This window comes from Pipistrellus kuhlii, unplaced genomic scaffold (assembly GCF_014108245.1).
Source record: "Pipistrellus kuhlii isolate mPipKuh1 unplaced genomic scaffold, mPipKuh1.p scaffold_m20_p_1, whole genome shotgun sequence".
NCBI classification, from domain to species: domain Eukaryota; kingdom Metazoa; phylum Chordata; class Mammalia; order Chiroptera; family Vespertilionidae; genus Pipistrellus; species Pipistrellus kuhlii.
The window spans coordinates 12,594,759-12,619,538 of NW_023425404.1; the positions used below are offsets into that span (position 1 = coordinate 12,594,759).

General features: G+C 40.0%; 2 protein-coding genes and 1 non-coding gene across 10 annotated transcripts in view; all 3 read right to left on the reverse strand.

Annotated features, from left to right (window-relative positions):
* ZNF410 (zinc finger protein 410) overlaps positions 1 to 7,216 on the reverse strand; it is a 38,003-nt gene extending 30,787 nt beyond the window's left edge. For all 5 annotated transcript variants that reach the window (XR_004986883.2, XM_036431647.2, XM_036431626.2 and 2 more), the window contains exon 1: positions 7,092 to 7,216. The gene's annotated coding sequence lies outside the window, so the exon portion shown is untranslated. The remainder of the gene's footprint in view (positions 1 to 7,091) is intronic.
* LOC118710675 lies at positions 3,413 to 3,528 on the reverse strand. The gene has a single exon (XR_004985483.1). It is a non-coding gene; the product is annotated as a small Cajal body-specific RNA 1 (non-coding RNA).
* Positions 7,217 to 9,803: 2,587 nt separating the features above from the next.
* Positions 9,804 to 24,529, reverse strand: PTGR2 (prostaglandin reductase 2). 4 transcript variants are annotated; one of them, XM_045578759.1, is made up of 10 exons: positions 24,470 to 24,520; positions 23,385 to 23,471; positions 21,721 to 21,839; positions 19,436 to 19,627; positions 17,487 to 17,657; positions 15,909 to 16,118; positions 14,784 to 14,905; positions 13,435 to 13,522; positions 12,584 to 12,623; positions 9,804 to 9,968 (listed from the first exon to the last, which is right to left on the reverse strand). In XM_045578759.1, exons 2-10 carry the CDS (start codon positions 23,419 to 23,421, stop codon positions 9,883 to 9,885), a joined length of 1,065 nt encoding a protein of 354 aa, XP_045434715.1. In that variant the 5' UTR covers positions 23,422 to 23,471; positions 24,470 to 24,520; the 3' UTR covers positions 9,804 to 9,882. The 4 variants fall into 4 exon arrangements, 3 of the variants coding, with proteins under 3 accessions (XP_045434715.1, XP_045434722.1, XP_045434724.1); XR_006741039.1 differs by lacking the exon at positions 14,784 to 14,905; XM_045578766.1 differs by lacking the exon at positions 17,487 to 17,657 and having other exon boundaries at positions 24,470 to 24,529.
* Between the last annotated feature and the right edge of the window lie 251 nt (positions 24,530 to 24,780).

Genomic DNA, 24,780 nt, shown 5'->3' on the forward strand with positions numbered 1-24,780 from the left:
AAATATATGTATTTTATTGATTTTTTTTATAGAGAGGAAGGGATAGAGATAGAGAGTTAGATAAATCAATAAGAAAGAAATATCCATCAGCTGCCTCCTGCACACCCCCTACTGAGGATGTGCCCACAACCAAGGTACATGCCCTTGATCAGAGTTGAACCTGGGACCCTTCAGTCCACAGGCCGACACTCTATCTACTGAGCCAAACCAGCTAGGGCTGCAGTCCCACTCCTGACAGGGCCCATCGGGCCGGCACTGCCTCCACTGCCACCTGCTGCTAGCGCTATGTCAGCAATGCCTGCCATGTTCTGCGCCACCCCCTGGTGGTCAGCACATGTCTAACTCCTGGTCGGTCGAACTCCGCCCACAGAGACAATTTGCATATTAGCATTTTATTATATAGGATAGCAGCATCACATACAAAGTGTAAACCCATAAATATAAACCTCCTTTTAATATATATTAATCCCAGCCAATGTGGCTCAGTGGCTTAACATCAACCTATGAACCATAAGGTCACAGTTCAATTCTCAGTCAAGGCACATGCCAGGAGTTGTGGGCTCCATCCCAATAGGGGGTGTGCAGGAGGCAGCCAATCAATGATTCTCTCTCATCATTGAAATTTCTCTCTCTCTCCACCTACCTTCCTCTGAATTCAATATAAATATGTGTGTGTGTGTGTGTTGTGTGTGTTTACAAATAATCAGCCATTATTATTGTTGGAGTTTTGGTGAAATAGATTACTTGAATCTTATCTCCCTGTGAATTCTGCAAAGGAAAATATTACAAACTAGGCAAATGACCAGCAACAAAAAGTTTTTGGTCCCAAACCCCAATGTAGACCTCCCACATACTGGGAGAGAAAACCAATTCAAAGTAAGCAAGCAACAGGGGAACAGAGATGATACAAGTCTCCCGGTCTCAGTCCTGATTGCTATGCAGAAGGGAGTGTATTTCCAAGGGAAAGATGACCAGGGGCTTTTACTACTTTGCCTCATAAAAGACAAAGAACATCATTGTATTAACCTCTAAAAAGCAAAGTGACCCTGGGTAGCTCAGCAGGCTAGTATTGTCCAGAACACCAAAAGGTCAATTCCCGGTCAAGGCATATACCTAGGTTTCAGGTTTGATCCCTGGTCCGAATGCGTACAGGAGGCAACCAATCACATCGATGTTTCTCTTTCTCTCTCCCTCCCTTTCTTTCTCTAAAATCAATAAGAACATAGCCTCAAGTGAGGATACAAAGTAAATAAAAATAAAAGGCAAAGTAAGTCCACCCTAGAAATCAAAGACCAGAATAGCTGTACTGCTCTAACTTGAGGAAAGTCAGCAATGCTTTGATCTTGACCCAGTTTTAGAAAAAAGTGGAAGGTGGGTGGGCAGAGAAAAAAGAAATTGAGAAACATTGTGCTCTCCCCAACTCTGGTCACCATTCATACAAAGGCTAAAATAAAGCACATGATTTCTACCAAAAGGACTAGTCTCTCTGACCATGGGCCAATCTGCTTCTCAGCTTCCTCCATCGCCACCTGTGGCTGACCACAGCTATAGACCCAGACAGGTCAGTAATCATTAAAAAATGAAAACAAAAACTCTACTGATATTAGTAAATTACAAAGACCAAAAATTAAAATTTATTTTAAAAGAGCTGTTTAAATTTTGGTATAACATGTTAGTGCTGGGAACAGGAAAACGAGGTAACTTTCTATATCATACCTAGCACATTATGGGAGTTGATTAAATTCTAATGATAAAGTGGTAACAGGTACTAACATAAGAAATTTGGAATATTGAGTTTTAAAACCATAGGATTCACTCTAGGCCTTCCCTTTCTCTCCCAGGATCTTCTGGGTGCTCCGTTCCTATAGCCTTGAATCATTCCATTCACCTCCCCATTTCTCTACAATCCTAATTCTCTACAAGCTAAATTCATCAAGAGTTGTCTCTACTTTCTCATCTCCAATCATTACTCAGCCCCATCAATTCACCAAAACCTCTTTGTAAAGATAACCCATGATCCTCATGTTGCCAAATCCAATGGACACTGTACTGTCCTCATCTTACTTGACCTTTGCGATGGACAACTATTGTTTTTGACTGTCCTACACTCATTTCCCCTGCCTGGGTGACAGGATCCATTTTGTTTGGGGATCTATCCCTCCCCATTAATTACATTCTTGGCAGGACTGTAGATTAAGATATTCTTTTCTATCCTGGCCAACTACTGGACACTTGATCCACGTAGAACAAATCAGGCACTTTTCCTCGGAACATGAATCCTGAAAGTAACTAAGGACTGAAAAACGCTGCAGCAGCCCATTCATTCCAGTAATGCAGTTAGCAGCCCTCCCTGGGGCTGCTCATATTCCTGTCCTTTACAAAGTCAGGGCCTTCAGCATTTTCTCTGGTCCTGTGAGTTGCTCACATCCTGGTTATAAATTCTTCTTCTGAAGTAAATTGTTCACTTGCAACTGAAGAGGCATAACTGGCACTGTTTCTCAAAAGTGCTGCCTCCTTTCTCAAACACGATTCTCTTTGCTTCCAAGATACATGTTCCTTATTTCACTACTACCTTATTGGCCATCTCTCTAATCTCCTTTGATAACTCCTCTCCTCCTCCTCCACTGAGCCCCTAAATGTTAATGTTCCTCAGGATAGATTTCAGACCCGTTTTTCTTGCTATACTCTCTCCCTCTTGTGAATTCATCCAGTTTCTTGGCTTTAAATCAGATGGTCTCCAAATTTTTTATCTGTAGCCGGATATCTCCTCTGAGCTGCAGACTTGTAAATACATCTCTACGTAATACTTTAATTTAATATCTCAATTTTAACATGTTCAAAACAAATTCTCTCTCAAGCCTGTTTCCCATCATTCCCTACCAGCCCCTCTCACCACAACCCTCTACTCAAGGACCACTATTTAGGTCATTTAGGAGTAATCTTTATTACTTTATTTTCTTTGCTCCCAATATTCAATCTAGCTGTAAGTCCTATTGATTCTATCTCCAAAAGAGGAAATATAGCAAATCCACCTATTTCTTTACCACCCTACACCAGGACACCACCCCCTCTTGCCCTAAAGCACTGTTACCATCTCCTAACTGGTCTCCCTGCTTCTATTCTTGCCACCCTCCACTCTGTTCTCTTCACAGCAAGAATTATCATCTTGAAATGTGAATCCTATTATAATACACTTCCCTGTTGAAACTCTTCTCTAAGCTTTCCAATGTGTCTAGACAAAATCCAAACTCCTTATTCTGGCCTGTAAAAACCTATGTGAGCCATTCCTGCGTCTCCACCCTCCAGAGTCACCCTCCTTTACTTGCTCACCAAGTCCCAGCCAGAGGAAGCTCCCCTTAGCTCCTAGAACACATTAAGCTCTTTCTTTCTTTTTTCTTTTTCTTTTTCCCCCAGTTGTGCCACTGAGTTATAACTCAGAGTGTGTCTTTACACACTGGGCTAAAAAGACTCGGTTTTTGTTTTAATATTGCACTTCTTAAACCCACGCTCTTTCTTTATTATGGACTTGCACATGACATTTGCTCTCCCCAGGAATGCTTTTACCATTCTCTTCCATTGATTAGCTCCTTGTTTGTTTTAATCCTTCAGAGTTCAGTTTAACTGTTAACTCATTTAGAAAGGCTTTCCCTGATACCTTACTCAAAGAAGGTTCCCATACTCCCTCTATCATCTTCACTAATCACAATTTCTAATTCTTTCATTTGTGTTTATACAGTATTTTTTTTTGGGGGGGGGGTGGGAGGAAGGGGGGATGGCAATACCATAAATTGCAGGCTTCATAAGCAAGGGGAAGAACTAGTCTTGTTCACTACTATATTTCCCAGCACCTGGCATAGTACTTTATGTAAGTCACTAGAGGCCTGATGCACGAAATTCGTGCATGGGGGACGGGGAGGAGGTGTCCCTAAGCTCAGCTTGCACCCTCTCCAATCTGGGATACCCTCAAGAGCAGTCGGACATCCCACTCACCTACCTGCCTGCCTGATTGCCACTAACTGCTTCTGCCTGCCAGCCTGACCACCTCGTAAATACCCCTGCCAGTCTGATTAACGTCTAACTGCTCCCCTGCCAGCCCATTGTCCCTAACTGCCCTCCCTTGCTGGCCTGGTAACCCTCAACTGCCCTTCCCTGCAAGCCTGGTCGCCTGCAAGCTCTCCCCTGCAGGCCTGATTCCCCCTAACTGTCCTCCCCTGCCAGCCTGGTCCTTCCCAACTGCCCTCCTCTTAAAGCCTGGTCTTTCCCAACTGCCCTTCCCTGCCAGCCCCGGTCACCCCTAACTGCTCTCCCCTGCTGGCCTGGTTCTCCCCAACTGCCCTCCCTTGCAGGCCTGGTCCCTCCCAACTGCCCTCTCCTGCTGGCCTGATTGCCCACAACTGCCCTCCCCTGATGGCCATCATGTGTCCACATGGGGGTGGCCATCTTATCCACATGGGGGCAGCCATCCTGTGTGTTGGAGTGATGGTCAATTTGCATATTAGACTTTTATTATATAGGATAAGGAATTTAGGTCTTCCAGAGTCATTTCTGATACTGTGACCGCTCTAAGGTTTTCTTTACTATGAGCTTAAAGGGCTTCCACACAAGGTTCCGTGTAAGCACCTAGTAGGCACTGAATAAATATCTGTATAATAAATGAATGACATTGCAAATGATACCTAAATTTTTGTCTCTATTCCTGACCTCTTCTGAACTTCAAACTTTTGTTTCTAACTGCTTGCTACTATCTCCACATAGCTAGCCAATAGCAACTCAACCTAGCAATGTACTACATCCAGATTATCTTCACCACCAAACCTGTTCTTCTTCTTGGAACATTCTTTTCAATTATTGCCCAACCTTCCTCCCACTCAGCTGCAAATTCTAGATCTTTAACAATCCCTTTCATCTTCCCTATTGAAATAATCCCTGTATTCCCCCAAATGTATTTATATTGTAATAGCCTGTTTAGGTTCCTCATTATCTTTCTACTACCGTATTAAAATAAGCTTCTATCTGGCCACCCAGTCCTTAAAATCCCCCTCCATCTTCTATGCAGCCACTCGAGTTACCTTTCCAAAACATAGAAGTGTTTGTATTATTCCCCTTACTCAAAGTCCAGTGCTTCAGTAGTCAAACATCTAAGCATGGAATTTTAAAGATTCTACATGTCTACACCAGCATCCACTCTATTCCTTAATAAACTATTTACTCCAGGCCACGCTAAATTCACTATTAAATGAACACACTAACCTTTGTCAGTGCTCAAGGTCTTTGCTTGGGCTACCCTGTTTCCCCAAAAATAAGACAGTATCTAATATTAATTTTTGCTCCCAAAGATGAACTAGGTCTTATTTTCAGGGGATGTCTTATTTTTCCATGAAGAAGAATATGGTACACATTTATTGTTAAATGAAAATAAAGGAAATTTATTACCTGTATACGGTACGGTAGTACGGTAGTTGTCAACACAAACCAGACAAACTGTGAATCGTACAGTATCAAGAATTCACTCATTTATCCAATGACAATCGTATCATCATCTTCTGGAACATCATCATAACAATCCAATTCCTGAATTTGCTGTTGAATTTCCTGTGACTCCATTTCTTTCAGAATCAGTGGACCAAATCTCTCATGTTTAGCCTGGGCGGGAGGATGCCTTATATTTCACTCAGAAGGAAACCTGTAAGTAGGTCTTATTTTCGGGGAAACACGCTATTGACTACCGTGTTTCCCCGAAAATAAGACCTACTTACAGGTTTCCTTCTGAGTGAAATATAAGGCAATCAGAAATAAACACCCCCAATCTAGATCTGATCTTGTGAAATCCTTCCCCACCTTTAAAATTCAACTCAAATGCCATCTCATCCATTAAGACTCTCTGATCCTTTCCCTCCAGTCAGAACAAATCTGTCCTTACCTCAGTGTTTTCACAAAACAGTTTAACCCCTCTTTTAGCAATTACTTCATTTTCCTTTGGGTGCCAGTTGTCTACACGGAAATTTTTCTCATTGGTTAGGTTTGAGTTTATTCACCCTTCTTCCATTAATCTAGGACAATGCTGTGTACAAAGTAAACATTCGGGAAATATTTGCTGAATAAATAGGTAAGCTCTTTATAATTTACAGAGAAAAACAGAAAAAGCCAAAAGCTAGAGATTATATAACTTGCCAAAAATTAGGCATCTACTTCGATGTAGAACTTTAAAAACTAGAACCTAAATCTTCTGCTAGTTTAGCTGACTGTCCACACGAAGATAACACAAAGTGAAATTTCTTCCTTAACAAAATGTCCCTTACTTTATTTCAAAACGTTTTTTTAGTCTCTTTGAAAATATGCGGCATTGACCTTTTGCCAAAGTGAGGACGAAGTAAGTGTAAATTCTTAGGTCCCACGTTAATTGTATGTAACCTCCAAACAGTGCCTAAATGCATTTCAGAGTCTCATGAGCAAGTGACACAAACTTTAATAAACTAATTTTATCTGTTATTTGAAGTAACTACAGAGGATAGCTTCAACCTGCGAAATGCATACCAGGCCGTACACACCGCCCACACTCCTGCCCGGCCTTGAAATGACAGGCGAAGCAGAAAGCCGCAGTCCAGCCCCTCTAGGTCGGCAGCCTTCCTCCTCTCAGACCCGGAAAGTAAGGGGGTACGTGAAAGAAGAGGCGGCTCGGGGATGAAATATCCAGGGCAGAGTCCCTCTGACATTACATTTCCCCAGAGCGAGGCCTCCATGTAGGGCCCAAGGTCCGCGGGCAGGCCCCGGCCGCCCCCGCCCACGGGGCTCGCTGACTCCGGCTTTCTCAGGACCGTCTTGTTCCCACGCTCCGGCCCCCAAAACCAAGCAAAGGAGCCGAAGCATCGGCCTCAAAACCCCGCGAGGGGGAGGGTCCACGCCGTGGGGCTTCAGACCGGCCGCTCCCGGGCCCTCCGGGTCCCGCAGGGGCGCCCAAGGGGGGCGGTTTCCCTGTCCTCCCGGAGGGCGCCCCGGGCCCGAGCCCCCAGAGGAGTTGGTATTGGTTCCCTCTTTTTTTTTCGGGGACCACCTAGCCCAGCAAGTGTGGTCCGGCCCGCCCTGGAGCTCACCTTACGTCCCCGGCAGCCGCCCGTGGGTCAATCGGTCCCGAATTCCGTCCACACACAGCGTCTTCCGGCTCCTGCCGGAAGCAGCTCGAGCGCGGGACAGGAAGTTTGGCTGCCCCCACGCACACACCCACTTTCTTGCCCCCAGGCTGAGTCGGGGGTGGCGGGTGCAAGGTTCCCACCGGACGACCTGGTTTGCAGCGCAGGGCTCCGCGCTCGGACCGAAGGCGCCGCGGTCTCTCACCTCCCACTCGTTCTCTATCGGTCTTCGGGGCTCCGAGGTCTGCAAAGCCCGAAAAAAAAACAACGGGGTCGGTTCGTGCTAGCCGTGACGTCACTGCTTCCCTGCAGCGGCGGCTGGGGTCGTTGTACCCGTCAGCTGAGATCTGTACTGGCTACGATGGAGGCGAGCGAGAATGATCACTACTGAGACTTTTATCAGAGTTCTCAGGGAAGGGGATCGCGAAGCTTCACTTCCCTGGGAAGGGAACTTGCAGAACTAGTTCTGCACTGTATACTGAGCAGGGTAAGAATTGAGACTCGAGTGTAGATATAACTTTTGGAATATGAATTCCCTAGCGCCTGGGTTCCACATATTTGTAAGTAAAGGGCTCGCAGATGTCCTGACTGGGGGCTAGACCACTTGCGTTCCAGGCTGGATACCACCACTTGTGAGAGCTTTGTGAGTTTGACTAATTTGATAGTGCTGCTCGCAGAACCATGGAGAACTCAACAGTGGGAATTAAAGGAATTCTCTAAGAAAAACACTTAAGATTATAGGTAAACCTTGAAGACAGGCATATAAATGAGTGAGAGAGTAGTTTGAATATACAAATAAACTATGGTGATTTGCAAAACTAAGGAGAAACATAGTTCAGGGGAAGATAAGCAGATAAAGTGCATTTATCCCAAGGGGATATTTACTTGGAGGTAAAGGTCCCAAGTTCAAGTAAAAAAGAGGAAAAAATAGAGATGTAATTTGGGAGTTATTATCATACAGAGATTGGCCCAGGAAAATTATATAAAACAAGAAAGAAGGCAACTAAGGACAACCAGAATGACTGATTACAAACACAATTTGAATCTACTTTCTATAAAAGTTGCCAACAAAAGTATATTGCAGGAGGGGGGTAGAGGGTGTCAATGGGCCCGGGGAAAGGGGGATATCTAATACTTTTAACAATAAGATAAAGTGTTTTTTAAAATTATATGCAGTGTATAAACGTGACCATAAACCAGCAGGACACTCAAAGAAAACTATCCTCAATTTTACTGTGGTTTTTTTTTCTTTTTTATTGAATTTATTGGGGTGGCACTGGTTAACAAAATTTACAGGTTTCAGATGCATAGTTCCACAACGCATCATCTGTAACACTGTACTGCGTATTCACCACTCCAAGTGAAGTCTCCTTCCATCACCATTTATCCCCTCTTTATTCTCCTCCACCTCCCCCACCCCGGCAAACTGTCATTTAGAGTTACATTTGTAGATCTTGAACATTCATGTTTACAATCATTTGTTAATTTGCCCATTCCATGCTAACATTTTCTGAAGCTGTCTTTGTTTTAATCCTTTAAAAAATAAATTTATATTGATTTTTAGAGAGAGAGGAAGAAGAGGAAGAGACAGAAACATCAATGGTGAGAGAGAATCATCGATTGGCTGCTTCCTACACACCCCCTATTGAGAATGGTGCCTGCAAACCAAGCATGTGCCCTAACCAGGAATCAATCCAGTGACCTCTTGGGTCTGGGGTCCATGCTCAACCACTGAGCCACACCAGCAAGGCTGCCTCAATCTTTTTAATCACCTAAAACTCTAAGTGATGTTTACCTATTTGCCCTGGAAATCTTGACAACTATTTACAGTATGTGCTTGCTAACCTAAAATAAACATATGCTTTTATCAATAAATATTTGAGTTATTAGACTATTCAGTAAATTATTTGGCATAACACAAATAGATCTTCTGTAGCAAATATAGTCTCTCCATCAACCGAATGAACCTCTATCTTCTCATACTTGTCTCAACACAGAGCTCTGAATTCCCCCAAACTCCACACAAACACCTGCCATTAAGTCCCTTTTCCATGTACAATATAGAAAGGCCATCCCAATTTTCTTCTTATGCCAAGTTTCAGTTCAAGAATTCTGTAAAACATTTCCAGTTCTACAAATATTTACTAAATGCCTTCTCAACCATTTCATTTTCAATAAAAGATATTAATTTTGAAAAGCTATTTTGTATGATCCATTAATAGTTGTATCAAATCTCCAGTGGTTTCAGTATGTCTGATAAAAATATCATATGTGCCAAGACCTGTTTGGCTCAATGGATAGAGCGTCGGCTTGGGGACTGAGGGGTCCCGGGTTCGATTCCGGTCAAGGGCATGTACCTTGGTTGCGGGCATATCCCCGGTGGGGGTGTGCAAGAGGCAGCTGATCGATGACTCTCTCTCATCGATGTTTCTAACTCTCTATCTCTCTCCCTTCCTCTCTGTACAAAATCAATAAAATATATTTTAAAAATATATATATATCATATGTAATAATTTTAGGAAAAGAAAGAAAAATAGATCATTTTGACTTCAATCTACTTCTGTAAGTAATATGCTGGATGTAGAATACATATATAATTTGGAAGACATAGAAAGAATTATTTTGCAACTAAGAAAATAATCACCTATTATTACATTTAAACCAAAAGCTATCTGCACTCTAAGGTTATTTTTTTAATGTGTCTTGAGTCTTTGTACAAAATGGAAAGAAATCTGTATTTCTTTGATGAAGATGTTTATAGAGACTGCAAAGAGGTTTCTTCTGAAATGCACACTATCTGCTTTCCAACATTACCTCCTGTCATCATGGACACGAATGCAGCTAGAAAGAAAAAACAAAACTCAGTTGTTTCAAAACATAAATGTCACTATCATACATAACTATTGGTAGCTCAAACACCAGAATTTAAAAAATTATTTCAATGATTTTAATATTAAGTATAGAAGAAAACTGTCATGAAAAGAAACTTCACATATATACTGGCAAAGTTACAGAGTAAACTAACTCAATTAGCATCTTAAAAACTGTTTTTACGCATCAGGCTGGCGTGGCTCAGTGGCTGAGTGTAGATCTATAAATCAGGAGGTCACGGTTCAGTTCCTGGTCAGGGTATATGCCTGGGTTTCGGGCTTGATCCCCAATATGGGGCATGCAGGAGGCAGCCAGTCAATGGATACTCTCTCATCATTGATGTTTCTATCTCTCCCTCCTTCTCCCTTTCTCTCTGAAATTAATGAAAATATATTTTAAAAAAATTTTTACTGAAACTAGAAATGTTTAATTGGTGTCTATATCGACATGCATGACTTACAGTCTGAAAACTAGAGACAAATAAGTTTGAAAATACAATATCAGCAAAACAAATCCATTCCACTTTAAACAATAAAATAAAATTTAAAAAACAAAACAAAAAAACAAATCCATTTCTATATAATAAAAGGCTAATATGCAAATCAACCAAACGGCAGAATGACTGGTCGCTATGTTGTGCACTGACCACCAAGGGGCAGACGCTCTATGTGGTCAGTGCGCTCAGCCAGAAGCCGGGCTAATGGCTGGTGAGCGCAGCGGTGGTAGCAGGAACCTCTCCCGCCTCTGCAGCCACTCTAAGGAATATCCGACTGACAGCGGGGAGCAAGCCTAAGCCATCAGTCAGACATCCCCCGAGGGCTCCTGGACTGCAAGAGGGTGCAGGCTAGGCTGAGGGACCAACCCCCCCCAACAAGTGCATGAATTTTATGCATCGGGGCTCTAGTTTTTATATAACAGTTAAAATATCAGAAATCTAATCGTAAAGTTTTACTAAGTGAAATATACATTATGCCAGAAAAATAAGTGAAATTATATTTCTGTTTGGTAAACTTAGTAACCAAAAACATTACATTTTTTTCTGAGAAAGAAAAAAAATAATTGAATCCCTTTTATTTTTAAAAAATATATTTTTATTGATTACCCTACTGGGATTTGCGCCCACATCCTGTGATCTCCCTGTTCATAGGTCAACACTCAACCACTGAGCCACACCAGCCGAGCTAATCCTTTTTATTTATTTTTTATTATTATTTTAAAATATATTTTATTGATTTTTTTACAGAGAGGAAGAAAGAGGGATAGAGAGTTAGAAACATCGATGAGACAGAATCATCAATCAGCTGCCTCTTGCACATCCCCTACTGGGGATGTTCACGCAACCAAGGTGTTGGTGACAGGATGTAAGCTGACAAGGTCCTTGCATCTGAGGGGGCTAGCAGGGCTGGCCCCCTACCCAAACAGTTTTCCCTGACTTGTTTGGATAGCCATTATCAGTAGAATGGAAGTAATTTATGTAGTAGGAGAGCAACATTTTATGTCTTGCCAGGAAGTCTGTATTTACAATACCTACTTAAGATTTATAGTACTAAGAATTTGTCCTTCTGCTCTATCTCTCCTTTAGAGATTAAGAGGAACAAGAAATATACTCCTCTTGACAGACCTCCTAATTAGTGCCTTGTGTATAAAAAGCATTGCGCAGTGAATAAACTTGCTACAGTTCCTCGATGACTTGTAGTCCTCCCAACCCTGCTCTTCTGTCTTTCTTTTCTCAATTCCCACCTCCCTACCTCAGCCCGGTTCAACCTGCCAGGCAGACCCTGGCACCAAGGTACATGCCCTTGACCGGAATCAAACCCAGGACCTTTCAGTCCACTGAGCCAAACCGGTTTTGGCATCCTTTTTATTTAAAACAAACAAAAGAGCCAGTAGCGGGTTGAGCAGTGACCTATGAAGGAGGAGGTCATAGTTCAATTATGGTCAGGGCATATGCCTGGTTGTGGGCTCAATCCCCAGTGCAGGAGGTAGCTGATCAATGATTCTCTCATCATTGATGTTTTCATCTCTTTTCCTCTCCCTTCCTCTCTGAAATCAATAAAAATATATTTTAAAAGAAAAAGACCCCAGAGAAGTAGAAGCAAAAGAAAAATGTATTATTTGTGCTGAGCACATGTCCTATATAATAAAGAGGCAATATGCAAATTGACCCGCACACCCTCGCACAAGATGGCCGCCCTCATGTGGTCAAAGATGGCTGCCACAAGATGGCTGTCAGGTGAGGGTAGTTGTGGGCAATCAGGCCAGCAGGGTAGGGCAGTTAGGGTGACCAGGCCGGCAGGGTAGGGCAGTTGGGGACAACTGAGCTGGCAGGAGAGGGAAGTTGGGGGCAATTAGGCTGGCAGGGGAGCAGTTAGGGGGTGATCAGGCTAGCAGGCAGGTGAGCGGTTAGGAGCCAGCAGTCCCGGATTGTGAGAAGGATGTCCACAGGGGTTGGGCCTAAACTGGCAGATGGACATCCCTCAAGGGGTCCCAGACAGGGTGCAGGCTGGGCTGAGGGACTGCACTCCCAAGTGCATGAAATTCATGTACCAGGCCTCTAGTATATAATAAATCTACATGCATCTTACCTCCCATGTTTTCTAATCCATTTGTCATAGTTTCTTTAATCTGTAAATAAAAATAGCTAAACTTAGTATTCTTTAGACTTTAATGTTTCTACTTAATAGTTTTCATGTTTGCAAAAGACAGCAATACTATTTAGCACTTTCTATCTAAAAATAGGTATTCTTAAAAAAATAAATAAAATAAAAATAAAAATAGACATTCTTAATTTCATGTAGGTAACCAAAAAGGTTTCCTATCAATTAATTTTTAAAAATAAAATCCTATTTTCCCACTGTCTAACCTTCCACTGGTAAGAGCACAAGCTATATACCCTCTTTTCCAAAAGTACATAAGCATACACACATAAATTTTACTTATCGTTCGCAGGTTTTAAGAACATGCTAGGTTAGGTCAGGGTCTCTGGACCCCAGATTAATAACTTCTGATTTTAAAGCAAAAATAAGACATATCAGAATGTCCTGGGAGGGCAGGAGAGAAAAATGGTAGTGGAGAGGTAGGGGTACTAAGAGGTGCTTATAAGATTTTTGAGAAAGCACAGTTTCTGACACATTGTAGCATTCCATATTAATATTTATTAAATTAATATTAAAATTTAGGAAGGAAAAGCTATTGATCTTACAGTATAATCTAAGAAAAGTATAAGGTTAATAAAATCAGGTAAAGGGTATAATAACAGAGGGCTTCTCAACCAGGAGGTTATATCACCTGGGAGGTAAAGTTAATTTATAATATCCAGTATACTTCCCTTTTGTAGGAATTTTTATTCTGAAACTAGTACATTGCTAGAATAAATTCAAAAGCATATCAAACAGCAGGAAGAATGCTATTGATAAGAAATAGAAGCAAGTTCTACCTTTAGCTTTCCTTCTTTAAACCATTGACTTAGCTGTAGAATACCAGACTCAAATTTGTCCTTATAATTTAAGACCATAAATCTTTCTCTGTATTGGGAAAGAAAAGAATAATGATCAGAGACCAGTAGGGGAATAAGAGTCCAAAATGAAATCATTCCAGAACGCTATTATCTGTTAATCTTTCAAACACAAGAACTTAATCACAGAATCTGGCCAGATGCAGGTTTAGGTGTAGAGACAGGGATCAGTGCAGCGGAGTTCTATTGTTTTGTCTGCCCAGTATTTACGACCCCGTTTGGTAATGGCTCCATGATTTTACTTAATGGGCACCCCTATGTGACCAGAGCCAGGCCAGTGTGAGCCAGGGAGTATCACCTTTGGGACCTGATAAAACTGCGAAGAGAAAGCTGTTCTCTTTCTGCTTGGATTGTTAACCTGGAAAAATGTAAGACTAGAGCCTTCAGACTGAAGGGTCCCAGGTTCAATTCCAGTCAAGGGCATGTACCTTGATTGCAGGCACATCCCCAGTGGGGGGTATGTAGGAGGCAGCTGATCAATGTTTCTCTCTCATCGAGGTTTCTAGCTCTCTATCCCTCTTCCTTTCTCTCTATAAAAAAATCAATAAAATATATTTTAATTTAAAAAAAGGTAAGATTACCCAAAACTGGTTTGGCTCAATGGATAGAGCGTCGGCTTAAGGACTGAAAGGTCCCAGGTTCGATTCTGGTCAACGGCATGTACCTTGGTTGAGGGCATATCCCCAGTAGGGGGTGTGCAAGAGGCAGCTGATCTATGACTCTCTTTCATCGATGTTTCTAACTCTCTATCTCTCCCTTCCTCTCTATACAAAATCAATAAAATAAAAAAATAAAAATAAAAAAAAGTAAGACTAAAGATAAGAGCCATCCTCTGCTGCTGAAAGAGGAGAGCCTAGGTGGGAGCACAGCCCAGAGGTGGAGAAAAACTGAGTCATGATGCCATTATACAAACCCTTTATCCAGCCAGATCTCAGTCAGTACTGTACTAATATTGCATTTCTCAGTACATGAGCCAATAAATTTCCTTTGTACTTAAGCTAATATGGTTGAGTTTCTATTACTTGCAAAAAAAAAAAAAAAAAAAAAAAAAAAAGACTTGCAAAAAATTTATAGAGCAGATGCAATCTTTTTAAAGTTTTCTGCCAAAGGGCTAGTTAACCAAAACCTAAATACTGAATCAGCTTAAAATATATATTTGTAAGTTTTATTTACTAAGAAAAAAATTACATATGGAGAACAATACATTTCATATACACCTATGATCTTTAAACCCCTTGAATTTGATAAAAACAGGAAGAGGTAGGACACACCTTGCAATGTTTCTTTCTTTCTGGATTGCCTCTACAGCAGGAGGCAGTGGAGGAGGATAAGGCACATCTTTGTTGTACTGAGAAATTTGACCACACAGGATGATGTGACTGTTCTTATTCATCTGTTCAGATAAAACAGGTGATTATACCCTAAGACAGTGGTCGGCAAATTCATTAGTCAACAAAGCCAAATATCAATGATTGAAATTTCTCTTGAGAGCTAAATTTTTTTAACTTAAACTTCTTCTAACGCCACTTCTTCAAAATAGACTCACCCAGGCCGTGGTATTTTGTGGAAGAACCACACTCAAGGGGCCAAAGAGCTGCATGTGGCTCGCGAGCCTCAGTTTGCTGAGCCCTAAGATATATGCCTTTCCCATGTTAGACTTTATGGCTGTCTCAAAGAAAGCCTCTTTGACCATTGAATTTAATCCTTTAGTGCCAGTTAATACATTTCATTTTAAAGATTTACCCAGTATATGTATTTAAGAGTCTTAACTGGCTAGAAAATAAGTCCACTCTAAAGGAATTAAGAGGTAAATGAGAATTTGGTAATCAGCAAAAGAATTACATTAATTGTTGCTATTGTTGTTGCTACTTTTAGTGGTAGTAGCAGAGTATTTCTTTGTATTTAAATAATTTAACCTCAATTGCAAATAATTTTACCTATAGTAAAGAACAATGCAGTGTTAATAGCTAATGTTCGTATTTTATAACGTTGTCAATGAAAATAGGTAAAAATACCTACAATCTATGAAAATCCATTCCCTACTCAAAGTCAGGGGCCATGGCTGAGTTGGTTCGTGGTGAGTTAGGAGTCAGAACTTCACCATTTGAACAATACAACTGTACTTTTCACAAAAAATTAACTGCAGGTGAAAATATAATAATGCTAGCAAAGAACTGAAAGTGATGTTCATAGTGCAAATCTGTAAGTAAATGGAAGTAGATATATCAGCAAGCTCTTCTGTATCACTTAATTACAGTACTGATCATCATTAGTTTCTTTTTCTCAATAAACCCTACAATCTTATAAATTTTTTTCTATCTCTTAATATCAGGTACAAATATCACATCAAATAAAATATAGCATTCAAATTTATAAGAAACAAATCAGCAAAATACCTGACTTATCACTGTATTACTTATGTCACCGCCAACATTGTCAAAGTAAACATCCACACCAGATGGGCATAGTTTCCGGAGCTGTTCTGCTACGTTATCTTTTTTATAATTAATAGCAGCATCAAAGCCCAGTTCTGAGGTCAAAAGGAGGCACTTCTCTTGTGTTCCACAAATTCCCACCACTCGGGAACAGCCCATCAAGTGACCAATCTAGGGGGGAAATTTTTGAAAATTAAACAACTTTCTAGGTCACGTTTACATTTTAGAATGTGAAAGCATATAAGATATTACAAGTATATGAGAGTGTTCGCCACAACTTAGGTTAGATTACAAGGCTTTCAGCTAAAAGCAATTTGAAATCAAAAGAACAGAAAACAGATATAATGTCATTCTTAAAAACATTAAGATTGAATAAAATTTGACTTAGTTTGAATGTTAAAATTTCAGAATTTAAAGCTAATTTAATAAAAAGAATAGTCAGACCCCAAACATCACTAAATTGCAATTGAATATTTTTCAGTGGGATGGATCTTGAGCGTATAGTATTATGCTAAGTGAGGTAAGTCAGATAGAGAAGGGAAGAATTTGTTTTCACTCATGTGGGATATAAAGCAAAAAGCAACAAAGGAACAAACAAAAAAATCCATAGACCCAGACAACAGAATGGTGGTTTCTAGAAGAAAAGAAGGTAAGGGCAAGGAGGGTAAAGGGGTCAAATATATGGTGACAGAAGGAGACTAGGCTAGGTGGTGAGCACACAACAGAGTACACAGATGTCATAACAAACTTATACACTTGAAATTTATATGTTATTAAACAATGTCACTCCAATAAATTTAAAAAATTTTAAAGTTTCAAAATACTTTTCAGGCCTGTGAATAAAAACACTACTAAGTTTTTATTATTTATTTCAGAGGTTTCATACTATAAAGACTACTATTCATAAAAACAATGCATTTTATAAAATTCTACATTATATTTATTATATTTGAAGACTTTTTTTTTACAATATCAGTTTTTGTGGAGTTTTTTGTTAATCCTCACACAAGGATATTTTTCCCCATTGATTTTAGAGAGAGAGGGAAGGAGAGGGAGAGCTGGAGACAGAAACATCAATGTACTAGAGACACATAGATTGGCTGCCTCCTGCACTGGCCAGGGATTGAGTCTGCAGCTGAGGTCTATGCAGTTATACCCTAACTGCAACAGAACCTACAAACCTTCAGCTCACAGGCTGACATTCTAACCACTGAGGTAAACTGGTTAGAGAGAGTTTTTGTTGTTGTTGTTGTTTTTTTGTTTTTGTTTTTTTAGTTCATGAGTTCCACACAGTACTCTGACTTTCTTCCTTGGAATCATCCTAGTATTTCCCATGTCTATTTTTGGTTAACAGAGAACAAGATACAAAAATCTACATTTTTCATATTATTATAAAGACATTCTAAGCAGGTAATATTATAACATAATTTCTAACAGAAATGAGCAAAATAATCATAAATTTGTTCAATTTTATATTTTAAATTATATATGTACTTAAAGATTAAATTATGACATTTTTAGAAAATCAGAAATTATTACCTGCCCAGCCAAGGATCCACAAGCACCAGCAGCCCCACTAACAACCATTGTCTGATTAGATCCAGGAGTTATATGACCTTTTTCCTGTATCCCAAACAAGGAAGTTAAGCCAGGCATACCAATAGCTCCAAGAAAATATGAAAGATGTCCATTCACGAGTTGCGGGTCTACCTAAAATGAAATATATATCTTTTATTCGTATTTATTTATTTTGTCTAAATATATATCTTTTAAAAAGAAAACTAGGAATTCCAGTTTTAAGTCAACAAGGTAGAAACAGCCTGTTAGAGCACATGTGTCAAACACAAGGCCTGCGGGCCAAATCCGTCCCGCCAGGCCTTGCAATGTGGCCCGCACCGCGCTGTCATCACTGCACTCCACTGCGTTTCCATCACAATGACAGTTTATGACTGTTCAGTAAACCATTCCGCCCGCGATTTAGGCTGGATTTTAGATTTTGGCCCCTTCTCTGATTGAGTTCGACACCCCTATGTTAGAGGCTGAAGTGTGTCTTCCTGAGGACAAAAAAAGGGTTCTACAGAAAGTAACCTCACAGGGTGATCTCATCATAAATTCCTAACAGGGCAGGTCTTGGTGGGTAGCCACTCCCCAGGCATATAACTTCTTAGTAAAAGGTTTATTTTTGCCTTAAGCAAGCCGTCTATTATTATTCTTGTCTATCTTAGGTTCTTGTTAACTATCCTGTAATCCAATTGCTGCCTTGCTTTCTCCCTCCTTCATGTAATCTTCCTTACGTTATCTTCTTAATTTCAAAATGTATAAAAGAAAATGTAAAACTTATTCTCCAGAATATCTGAGATTTTGCTTCCCAGCAATTGTCATCAGTTTGGCTCAAATAAAGTTTTTAAAATATATTTTTATTGACTTTAGAGAGGAAGAGAGAGAAACATCGATGATGAGAGAGAATCCTTCATCGGCTGCCTCCTGCACACCCCACACTGGAGATCTGCAATCTGGGCATGTGCCCGGACCAGGAATCGAATCTTGACTTCCTGGTTCTCAACCACTGAGCCGCATGGCCGGGAGTAGAAAATTTTTTATAAGAATTTATTTGAGCCTGGTTGGTGTGGCACAGTGGTTGAGCATCGACCTATGAACCAGGAGGTCATGGCTTGATTCTGGTCAGGCCACATGCATGGGTCACAGGCTCGATCTCTAGTGTGGGGCGTGCAACTGATCAATGATTCTCTCTCATCATTAATGTTTCTCTCTCTTTCCTTCTCCTTTCCTCTCTAAATCAATAAAAATATATATTTTTTTAAGTTTTTTTTTACTGGTTTGGACATTTCTTATATCGACACTCCTAAAATTCACATGTTGAATACCTAACCCTTAATATGACTATACACTGGTGACAAAGGTAGGTTTACAGTTGTGAGTATGCAAAACACAGAGTTTATTCTTATATTATTACTTTTTAATTATTGTACTATTTTCCATACTCATAACTATGTACATGAGCTGCCAGTTTTTGCAGGTCAAAACAGAAAAATATTGGTAATTTCGCATGGTTCAATCTAACAGAAAACAAACTCAAGATTTCTGACACAAGATGGAATTTTAAGCCCAAACCAAAGGAATTTCTTAAGTGTCAATTTCTCAGGAAACTTTAAAGCATACGACTATAAGGGGCCTCTGGTTCTTAGTATAAAATCTTTTTTAATGCTTAAGTACTCAGGTTTTATTTTATATCTGTAAAATTTGAGAAATAAATTAAATATGGAAAATTACCACTCACTGGTAATCTAAGAACTGTCATATATAGTTACAGCCAATAGTGGAAAAGGAATAGAGGCTTTCCACATTTTTGCAAATATCTAGAAGAAAATGTATGCCTCCTACCTCCCACCCTCATATCAAACAACTGAAGACCAAAGGTACAAAGTAAGAATTACAGTGGAGAAAAATACTTTTACATTATACATCACCTTTTCTAGGATATTTCCATCCAGAATAACCTTGGTTTGCCAGGGCCAGTAGAAAGAAGTCACAAAGTCGCCTTTAGTAAAATTTGTGTGTTTGCTTTCTTCTATAATCCCAATACCTCCTCCGTCAACCACTTGAGACAACTGCCAAGGTGCTAAATAATCAGCCCCCGAGTCTTCATTCATTTTACAGCGCTGAAAAAGAAAACACTGATTAGCGTAATTCTGTCTAATAATACTGAACCAGTTTACTAATTTATCTAGCGACTAAAGGAAAGGTATATAATAAGTAATGTTAAGTAAAGCATTAATCAAACAAATAAAATGTATCTTAATTTCTATCTTCCTTTCAGTTTTTTATTCTGAAAAAAAAAAAATTGTATCCTCTCTCTAACAAGAAGTGCAATTCAAAAGAAATTTAAGTATATTCTAAAGTGATGATAGTTCCACAATTTTGTAAATAGACTAAAAACCATGAATTGTACATTTAAATATGTAAATTGTATGATACATATATTATATTTTAATAAAGCTATTAAAATTTCTAAACAATTACTTGAATGCATTTAAGTAATGTTACAGACATTATACTGGCAAAATTAATACAAACTACTGTGCAACGGTTTCAATGGATTTTGGCAAATTAAGTATACTTATATGTTGCTGACAATATTATGAAACTGTCTACTTTTTATAGAAAACAAATTAATAACATATAGACCATAATGGTACTCATTTCTTTTGGCCTAGCAATTCCTCTTCCCCAATGGAAATAACAAATACAAAAATGAAACTATTTCTTATTTGTATTGATTTCAGAGAGGGAGGGAGAGAAAAGAAAAGGAAGGGAGAAATAGAAACATCAATGATTATAGTGAATCATTGATCTGCTGCTTCCTTCATGCCCCCTATTGGATATCAAGCTCACAAACAGGGCATGTGCCCTGACTGGGAATTGAACTGTTACCTCCAAGTTCATAGGTCAACACTCAACCACTGAGCCACACTGGCCGGGCAAAACAATTTTGATACAGTCGTTTATCACCATCCCTTCTGAACTCCTCTTCCTAATTTCTAATATCACCTATTCCCAAAACAATTTTAAGCTTTCCCCAACTGTTCAATTTTCCACAATAAAACAATGATAGGGGAAACTTCAGATCAAACACGACATCATACCCCTAACCTCAGGTGGATGTTCTCTTTATTCAGCAAAGAAAAAATGCCACAATGACACCACACTCTCCCATGAGACTATGCTAGACATCCTGGACATTAGTGAAGGCTCTCTTCTTCTCTGTGGCTCACTCTTGCCTCTCTCATGAAGCCAAGAATTGGAGGCCTACAGTGTGGTCCGGGAGATGGAAAAGACGGAAACACTGCTTGATCAAGGTGGTCTAGTTCAGTTAGAAAAGACCAAGCAGGAATTGAAGCAGAAGCTTCTATAGGTACATGCTCACTTCTGCTTCAGTGACCCTCCCATGTATTTTTGGAAAGCAAGTGCAGCAGCCATTGGATATTGGCCAGACCAAGGACCTGACTCAAACAAGGCTAAGAGAAAAACAGAACCAACAATGTAATGATATTTTCACTAAAATATGTATATAAAGTCATTTAAATATAAATCAAAATAATGTATACACATTACATATCACCATGTAAAATACTGTATACACATGTTGATTAAAATTAGTTGTGATTTTGGAATGATATAAAATTGCAATGATTTAATGTTCATTAGATTCCTTTTCTTTTTTCATTTAAAGTTGTTTATGTTCTTTTTTTTATAGAACAATGTCTAGTGAAGGCAAGTGAATAATTATAATTCCCAAGTGGAGTGGCATGGCACACCGTATCATGCATGGCCACCTGGGAAAAGGAGTGAGTTCGAGCTTCCTTCCTTCCTTTAATTAATACTTAATAAGCACCATGCTAGTCCCTGGAGATGGAGTGATAAATAAGATCTTACAAAATGGATAAATTTGAGAGAGTTTCCAATCCTAATTTACTATCTTTAAGCTTTACTTACTACTGGGAAGTAGTCTGGACATTTGGAAGAAACTGACTAACACATGTGTTACTATTATGAAAATCTTCCTCCTATAACATTCCTTAATAACACTAGTAAATAAAAACAAAGGCAATCTGTAATTCACAAGTATCAAAATATAATTGCTCCAATGTTCATTAATCATGAGGATTGATTAATACGATTCAGGTACAGCATTAGAAAATATAAAAGTACTGTAAAATTAATTTTCACCAAGTCACAAAATCCTGATTCTTACCATGTAAGGATCCACAGAAAGATAAAGAGTTCTGGCTTGTACTTGTCCTTCATTGATATGATCTGGTAAACTGATTTCTTCTACTCGGAAATTTTCTGCCACTGGATTACCATTTTTCCCTAAAATATTAGGTAAAAATATAAAATAACTCATTTTTCTATATAATTACTTACTATTCTTTAAAAGGTCACTCTAGCCGGGACCGGTTTGGCTCAATGGATAGAGCGTCGGCTTGGGGACTGAAGGGTCCCGGGTTCGATTCCGGTCAAGGGCATGTACCTTGGTTGCGGGCATATCCCCAGTGGGGGCTGTGCAAGAGGCAGCTGATCGATGACTCTCTCTCATCGATGTTTCTAACTCTCTATCTCTCTTCCTTCCTCTCTGTATAAAATCAATAAAATATATTTTAAAAAATAAATAAATAAATAAATAAAAATAAATAAAAGGTCACTCTAGGGTCCAGAGCACTGTCTTTTAATTTGGGCATGAATAAATCTATATTATTTTGTAATTTCTCTATAACTCAATATAAATTCTTCAAATAGTTTTACTTGCTCTTCATTTTCTCTAAGAAGATCCTTTGGAATATTGCTGTCAACTTTAAGACTTCTTTTTTGAGATGACTACAGGTAAATCACCTCATTTGTTTTAAAATTTAGTAAGATTTCATGTTGAGACCAGTTTGGCTCAAGGGATAGAGCGTCGGCTTGGGGACTGAAGGGTCCCGGGTTCGATTCCGGTCAGGGGCATGTACCTTGGTTGCCGGCATATCCCCAGTGGGGGCTGTGCAAGAGGCAGCTGATCGATGACTCTCTCTCATCGATGTTTCTAACTCTCTACCTCTCTCTCTTCCTTTCTGTACAAAATCAATAAAATATATTTAAAAAATAATAAAATTTAGTAAGATTTCAAAAATGAAAAATCATAGACAGCTTCTTTAAATACTAGAGGCCTGGTGCGCGACATTCGTGCACTAGGGGGGGAAGAGGTGTTCCTCAGCCCGACTGTGCCTTCTCACAGGGTCCTTAGTGTGGCTGCTGAGGCGGGAGAAGGCTCCCACCACCGCAGCTGCGCTCACCAGCTACGAGCCAGCTTCTGGTTCCCACAGGGGGAGCACACTGACCACCAAGGGGCAGCTCCTGTGTTGAGTGTCTGCCCCCTGGTGGTCAGTGCATATCATACCGGTGGTTCTGTGGTTTGGTTGATTTGCATATTGGCCTTTTATTATATAGGATTATGAAAAGGCAATAAAACAAAGGCAGCATGAGCCCAATCCTCTCAGGTTGCTTCCATACTTGCTTCTATGACTCAGGTTAGAGATCAGCACAGACATAGGTCAGTGCTATTCACATCAAAAGAAAAGCAAATTTTAGGAACCAATGACACATACTATAAATAAAAAACAAAAGCCACATCGTTGTAATATAATCTTTTAAATACAGTAATTCTAAAATACCTTATTTTTTCAACAAATGGCCTTGATATCACTTGAAAGACTGAATAGTACATTGTTTAAAGAATTTCTTCTAATATCTCTGCTATTATTACTATCTTCCAACCTCAATTTACCACATTAACATCATATGGATACTCTTGTTCCTCCATTTGCATTAATAATTATCAAAGACCACAGTTTTTCACATTCATCACAGATAAATACGTACCGGGTCGGGAATTTAACACCACTCTTTGTGCAATCATCACCTTGTTTGCACAGGGATCTCACAAGATTTCTGTATATAAAGTAATTCCTATTGATAGAAAACATTTTAAATCACAAGGAAGTTTGTAAACATTAAAACAATTTAAAAATAAAAAAGCACATTTGGGGGGAGAAGAAAAATCATATTTAGGATACAAAAAAGATATTGTTCCCTGTCAGAGTTTGCCTCCTAAAACAAAGATATGAAGGACTAAGTCTAATTAGGAAGTTTGTTTAATAGAAACAAATTTGTTGAAGACTGAATGGGCAGAATGTTTTTGGCCTCATAATTCAAACGCATTCATCTTCATTATTAAGCCTCCCACTGAGGCTTGATTAAAAGAAAACAGCAGGATATATTCCTCCAGAGCTAGCCAGGCAATCCTGTGAGTCTTCTTGTTCCCTCCTTCCTCTGCCAAGTCTAACATGTGGGGATTCCCCAAGACCTCTCCCTTTCTCAGGGACCTCGCCTTCCTCCTGGGCTCCCACTGCCCATCCCTCATCTGGAAATGATTAGAAATCTGCATCTACAGCCCAGAGTTTCACTCTGACTTCCCAGACTGGAAGCACCAGGAGGACAGGGATTTGTATCCGTTGTTCAATGATTTATGTCCAACCCCTAAGCCTGGCACAGGGCAGACACTCAAAAATGTGTTAAACGGACATCTCAGAGGCACCTTGGACACAAGCGTGTCCAATCCTGAGGTTGCTTAATCCCCATAATTCTTTTAAAAAAAAAACAAAAACACCTGTTTCTTCTTCTCCAGCATTCTCTTTTTTTTTTTTTAACCAATACAAACATTTATTACCTAAATCAAAAAGGAACAAAATGAGTGAAATTCTAACGTCCATATTTGTTACTCCATTGTCTTTTTTTTTTTTCAACAAAATTGCCAAAAGTCATAAAACATTAATCTCCAGCATTTTTTATTCTAAGTCCTAGGTATTGGCGCCTAGCTTTTCCCGCACCCGGAGGGACGGCCTACCCAGCTGAAGGCGCCCCAGACCCACAGGCGCACCCACGGACGGCCTGCGCGGCTCACTCACCGCCGCCGCGCCCCGAGCTCCGCGGGAAATATCGCGCGGTTTGCGGCGCGGACCGGGGCTCACTGCGCGACTTCATCCCTTCGGCCGCAGTGCGCAGGTGCACGACTGGACCTTTGCTACAGTTCCTCCGGGGACGGTGAGAGGCGGGGCGGTGCAGAGCCAGGACGGTCACGCGTCTGGGCAAAGTGTCTTAATAAGTTAGCTCGACAGGCCGCCCCTACCGCTTGTCCGCAAAGAGCAAATCGTGAGCTCGCTTACTCGTTTTGTGGATTTCTCCGGAGCCTTGGGCTGGCACACTGCACTGAGAGAGG